This window comes from Papio anubis, chromosome 16 (genome assembly GCF_008728515.1).
Source record: "Papio anubis isolate 15944 chromosome 16, Panubis1.0, whole genome shotgun sequence".
NCBI lineage: Eukaryota > Metazoa > Chordata > Mammalia > Primates > Cercopithecidae > Papio > Papio anubis.
The window spans coordinates 34,488,036-34,494,035 of NC_044991.1; the positions used below are offsets into that span (position 1 = coordinate 34,488,036).

The 6,000-nt window shown below is 54.8% G+C and overlaps 1 protein-coding gene across 3 annotated transcripts in view; it reads right to left on the reverse strand.

The window, feature by feature from the left end:
- Positions 1-5,359, reverse strand: part of ACSS1 (acyl-CoA synthetase short chain family member 1) — a 55,398-nt gene extending 50,039 nt beyond the window's left edge. For all 3 annotated transcript variants that reach the window (XM_021921316.2, XM_009216674.2, XM_003905171.3), the window contains exon 1: positions 4,191-5,359. In XM_021921316.2, coding sequence (XP_021777008.1) covers positions 4,191-4,521 — 331 coding nt within the window. In that variant the 5' untranslated portion in view covers positions 4,522-5,359. The remainder of the gene's footprint in view (positions 1-4,190) is intronic.
- Between the last annotated feature and the right edge of the window lie 641 nt (positions 5,360-6,000).

Here is a 6,000-nt window from a genome sequence, read left to right on the forward strand (position 1 = left end):
ATGTAGAGTTACCTGAAAAACCTTTAAAAAGTTACTTGAATCACTGGAGTGACTAGGAGGAAAATGAAGCACAGGCACACAGCGTCTTGCCGCCGTCAGTGTCCTGCCTTCTGAACTATTGGAGGCATGCCACAGAGAGGAAACTACAGCCAACAGAGAGGAACTACAGCAAAAGGGCCTCTATTCCTGCAATTAATCTCCAAAAAGCATCCAAGAAATTTCCCAGTGCTCAATGCTTGGTTACAAAGAGGATTTTTACACTCTTGCTTAAGAGTATACACACTGAAAAACATCACTTAAAATAGGGGGTTTAAAAAATAGAGCTTAGCTGTGTGTTTTGAAAGTAACACATGTCATTACCCTCTGGTTCTGCATTTACAACTTCCTGATATCTTGAGTTGATATGCCACAGGGCAAAAACAGTTGCAGAGCCCTACAAAGGACAGAGCCAAATTTCACAGGTGGGAAAGAATCCCTTTTAGAACCTGGCTCTCCAAAGAACCTTCTGCAAGGCAGTTTTTCTGTGACAGAAGCAAGTCACAGAAGGGCACAGACACTCTGTCTACCCTGCCCAGTGGGCCTCAGACACCATAACCTCGTCTGGCTATTGGAGTTGTGGGATGAGCAGGATATTGTGGTGTTTTGAAAGCCACCTCAGCCACCTGCATGCTCTCGGAAGCCTATTCCCCACCTATCCCAGGCTGATCAGATGCAAGCTCATGTGGTCCAGTTCAAATGAAGCTCAGCTCTCTCAGCAGCACTGCTGAAGGCCAAGCACAAGGTCATAGCCTCCCCACATGCTTCATTAATAAATAACAAATGGCCAGTGATTGGGGATGTATAATGTGTTAAGAAAGTGCTGAGTGCCTTACAAGCGTTTTCTTATTTCATTCTAACAGCCCTGGGATATGTGTGCTGACAGATACTCCGATGGATAACAAAACAGGTGCAAACAGTCAGGTGCCCTTTCCCAGGTCAGAAGATGTCTAATAGTGTCTGTGCTGGTCTCTTAGACCTCTGGTTGCCGGACATTGCCTGGGCCCAGCCACCACGCTGTGACAAGCCCCAGGAGGTGCTTTGGGTCACAGGTCTGGCTGAAGTCAGCCTGCAAGTTGTCCCAAACCAGGCCCCAGACTTGGGACTGAGAAACAGGCAGATGACTCCAACCTCAGACATTGAGGAGCAGAAGCAAGTGTTAAATAAAATGTATAGGAGGCCACTGGTCTGGACTGAGCCGCATCAGGCCCAATAGATCACACAAAAATGGAGTCACTCTTGCTAAAGTGCCGTGTCACCAAATGGAAACTAAGTTGTTTATCCAGCCTTCTAAGAAACAAGGAGAGTGAGAGATAGCTCAATCTCCAAACAAGCTGGCGTAGTAAGGGAGCTCCTTCCACTTTCACCTTTACAGCAAAAGTAGCTTTGAAATAACCAGTCCACTTTTTGTTCTCCGTGTCCGCATTCTTCAGACCCTTCTGTCTATAAAACCATCCTCCTCTGCTCAACTCATCAAACATTCATTCTGTTTTATGGAATTAGGTGTTTCCCAGTTCTATAATCACGAAAAAAGTGAATTAAGATCTTTAAACTAAATTTGTCGGAATTTTGCCCTTTGACACAAGTCATCCCCATCTGGCCCTGTCCAAAGTTCTGACCCACAGACTCTGCGAGGAATATAAAATTGTTGTTATCTTGTACCACTAAGCTTAGGGGTGGTTTGATGTGCATCGATAGTAACTAGGACATAATTCAGTTACATACTGCCCTTGTTTTACAGATGAGGAAACATGCAAAGTGCAGTACAGGGAAAGCAAGAAATCAACCCGAGTCCTGATTCTAAAGACACCTGGAGCCACGAAACGGTGTTGCACCATCCACAGCCCATTGTTTGTTTGCTCTTTGTTTAACAGGGCCATGGCCGGGCACTAATCCCAATTCTGTTTCAGAAGTGCCTTCATCTGCCCTGTTTTGAGGCGTACAGACCAGTGGTTCTCAAGCCCGAGTGTCCTCTAGAGCACCTGAAGGGCTCGTTATAAACACAGGTGTCAGGTCCCACCCAGGGTTTCTGATTCCAGATATCCAGGATGGGCTCCAGAATTTCTGTTTCTCAAAAGTTCTCAGGTAATGCTGGATGCTGCTGGTCTGAGGACCATGCGTTGAGAACCACTGGTATTCTTGAAGGAGTGAGGTGAAGTTTTCTTCAAGAGTGATATTCCTTTGGAACAAGCCATCTGACTTTATCACACACAGCTGACAGATCAGGCCAAAGTGTTCTCACCTATCCCATGACTTTCTAGGGGCTCCCAGAGGAGTCATGGCCTGGCCTGGCCCTTTTTCATACTGTCCCCACTATGGTTTGCAGACACCGACAAAGGAAAGAGATATTGCTGACCCATGAACAGGTGGGCACGCACATCCCGGGGAGAAAGTTGCTGAAAAGCTGTTTTTCAAGTTAGTTTTCTGAAGCTCAATTTCTGGCTAAGGTAGCCGTAAAGGCCATATTATCAGGAGAAATAAGTGAAGGAAAAGGAGACAGAAGAATGCTTGCTGACCACACCCTGATCCTGACCCAGCGAGGTTCAGAAGGTCCTTGCTGTTGGCCCCAGGAGGTCCGCCCCCCTGTCTTATCTGAGTGGGGCTGCAACTGTGCACAGGCCAACTGTGAATGTTCCCCATGACCTTGGCCTCACAAGTCCAGAGCAGGTCACTTTCCATTTCTGTCCTTGGGCAAGCTGCTCTAGTCCCCTTCAAGGGCACATTGCACCAACTCTGCAAACCAAAGGGTTTGGTTTTTTTCCCAGTAGTTAGAGGGCACTTGCTGCTGACTCAAGGTTAAAGAAAACACTTATCTAGTAAGTGACTCATTTTAATTAAACCAGCAAAGTAATATACAATATCGGGGGGAGGTCCAAAGTTCCTTTCAATTTCTTTGAAAACTAACCACAAGACACTACCTACAACTGTATGGCTATATCTGAAGTTAAACTAAAATCGCTACTGCCTGTGGGTCACCAGTAAGAGCTGGGTCTGCTGCATACCTTGCAGCACTCAGCCTAACCTCTGAGCATGACTGCCCCCATTCTCACAATGTGGACACTGAGGGCTAGCGGGGCAGAACAACAGGGATAACTGAGGGAGGAGCTGGAGGAAATGGGGCCCTGGTGACCCTGCCATAAAGACCCTCAAGTCCTTTCTCAAACACTCCCAAATCCAGCAAGCTGGTTATGGCCACTCTTCTGGCCTGCATCCCTCTGATCAACACCGTGTCTGCCAGGCCCTCCCCGCAGGCCCCACACCCAGGCCCACCCTGCATCCAGGGCCCACCCTGCACTTGGCACCCACCCTGCGTGGCCAGCCCTGCCTGCAGTTCAGGGCTTCCCCCTCGCTGCCCAGTCAGCGCCTTAGGTGGGGGCGAGGGTGCGGTGTACGACCCCCAGCCCCAAATCTTAGCAGAGCAGCAGAGGCCTCTGCTCAGCAAGTTTCAGACCACTGACCACCGGGAACCTCAGACCCCGCGGGTCCAAAGCAGGCCTTGGGTCGCTGGGGTGCAGTTCTCTGAGGCCGAGAACGAGAACCCGGAGGCCGCTGTTACTTCCTTCCCGCCCACAGGCCCCAGGCCCGCAGCGAGGAAATAACTGGTTCCAGCTGCCACGCCGGGTTTCCTCCTCCCCAGGTCGCCCGCCACAGCTCTGTTTGTTTATGTGGGCAGGGCTTGTCCTCAGGCTGATCCCCGGGCACCGCAGCCCCCAGTGACAACCGCCACCGCTTTGTTTTTCCGTCCACCCCGGTATAGCAACGGGAAAGTCCCGACTCCAGGGCGCTCGGGTGTAGCCCGCGGCTCCCCGCCGGCTCTGGCTCCGCGGCGCTATGCACCCGGTAACGCAACTCTGGAGTCAGCAGAGCGAGGAGCCGCGCCGAGCAAGGCCAGCAGCGGGGCGTCCCAAGCGGCCACCGGGTCCCCGCGGGCACCGGCCCGAGCTGGGCACGTGGATCTGGGGCCGGATGGGATGAGGGACGGGGTGACGTGGAGCCACTGCTTAGAGCTGGCGGGGCGGACGGAATACCGGAGGAGGGGCCCCTGCAGGGGTGCGATCCGCGCAGCCCGGGGACGGCTGCCGCAGACGAGAGGCTCCGAGTTCCCTCTGGACGCAAGAGTTGGGGGCGTCCTGGGTCTCCCGAAGCCCACTCACCAGAGACGTTTAACTGGCCTCCCAGGAACCAGCCGATCTTGCCAGTGCTGAAGTCGCAGTCCCAGACGGTGTGGTAGGGGGTGTCCCACAGTAGAGTGTCCCGCGCCAGAGGCCCCCAGAAGGCGGCCGGCTCCCGGGCTGCCTGTGCACTCAGCGCGGGGTACGAGCCGGGCTGTGAGGCTGCGGCAACTGCGGGGGCGCTGCCCGAGGGTCCCGAGGCCGCCCTGCGCGGCGCGCTCACCCGACACAGCGGCCGCGCGGGCTGCCCCGAGAGCCCTCGCAGGCTGCCCAGCAGCCTCCCGACGCCGCGGCCCAGGCTGCGCGCCGCCATCTAGCCGGACTACCTGAGTTCTCTGTGCTCCCAGAGTGGGTGCCTCACGCCCGGGGCGCCCCTTGGAGTCTCCGAGGGCCCCGCCCCTGCTCCGCCCTTCGGCCACCATCCATTCCTCCAGGGCCCCTTCCCGGAGCCCGCCCGGGTCCCACCCCTTCTTCTGCTGCCCGGGAGAGGGGGGGACGCTTAGGAAGAGGGGAGCAGCGTGGGGAAGGGGTGCAGAGGAGCGCGGGGCGGAGCCCAGGCTCCCAGGCCCTGGCCCAGGCGCTGTGCTCCCGCGGGTCTGCAGTCCCCCCCCCGGACGTTCCTCGCGTCGGCCTGTTTTGGTTTCAGTTTGCGCGCTCTCCTGCAAGCCCCGACAGCTTCTTCGAGCTGCCAGAGGCACGTGCGGCCCAGGGCGAGGGGGCCCTCTGGGATGGGAAGGAGGCGGGAGGGAGCTGGCACCAACGTTAAGAGGACTGGTGCACCCAAGCGCACTGTTGGGTCCCAAGACGATAGGTCGGTCAGTTCCGCATCTCAGAGGCTGAAGTAAGGTTTTCATGCCTTTGTGCGCCCCTGAGAGTGAACCCCTCCCCGGCTTCTCAGCGGAATGCGAAGGAGGTCGGCGGGGAGCCCAGAAGCCGGGAGGCTGCCCAGGCCTGAGTCCGTGGTCTGGGGTCCCATGCTCCAGTCCCCCAGCTGCCGGCCTCCGTCCTGGCGAGGGTCACGTTCTGCTGGGGGTCGGTGGTGGGTGATATGGGGCGATGAGGACTTTATCCAGTTGCTCCAGCATCTGTGGCCTGAGTTCAAATTCTGTGACCTTGAGCAAGTTCCTTAACTTGTAGGTGCCTCGTTTTCCTTTTGGGGAAAACGGAAGTAATGCCTCCCTGGGGGGCAGGGACGGCGGGGGTGGGGAGCTGCAGTAAGGAATACATCAGACAATGTCTGTCAAGCGTCTACCCTTGCGTGGCCCCATAGTAAGCTCAGTAGTGGGGGTGATGTTTTTGCAGCTGTGGAGCCAGGAAGGACAGAAGGAAACGTATAAAACTGGTCTCCACCGAGTTCTTAAATATTTCGACACCCAAGAAGTAAATTCATAACAAAGGGGTAAACACAGGGGAAGAGAGGTTTTGGAAAACTGGTTTCTTGAGTTCTTTCTGATGTTAAAGTTTCTTTCCCTTGAGCTGTAGGGCTTGCAGAGGGGAGGAGCCTGCCATTAGAGGATCCTCTGCCTGGGCCAGCCACCAGCCCCTGCTGGGGAATGCTGCTGTCTGCCAGAGAAGACAGGAGTGTACCTAAGGGCTGGAGAATCAGTGACATCTACTAGCATAACACATGCCCTGCACAGTGCTCGCACTTGACCTGCATTTTCTCCTTTGTTTATTTATTTATGATACTTTTTTAGAGATAGGGTCTGTAGCCCAGGCTGGAGTGCAGTGGTTCCCATCATAGCTCACTACAGCCTGGAACTCCTGAGCTCAAGCGATCCTCCTGACTCAG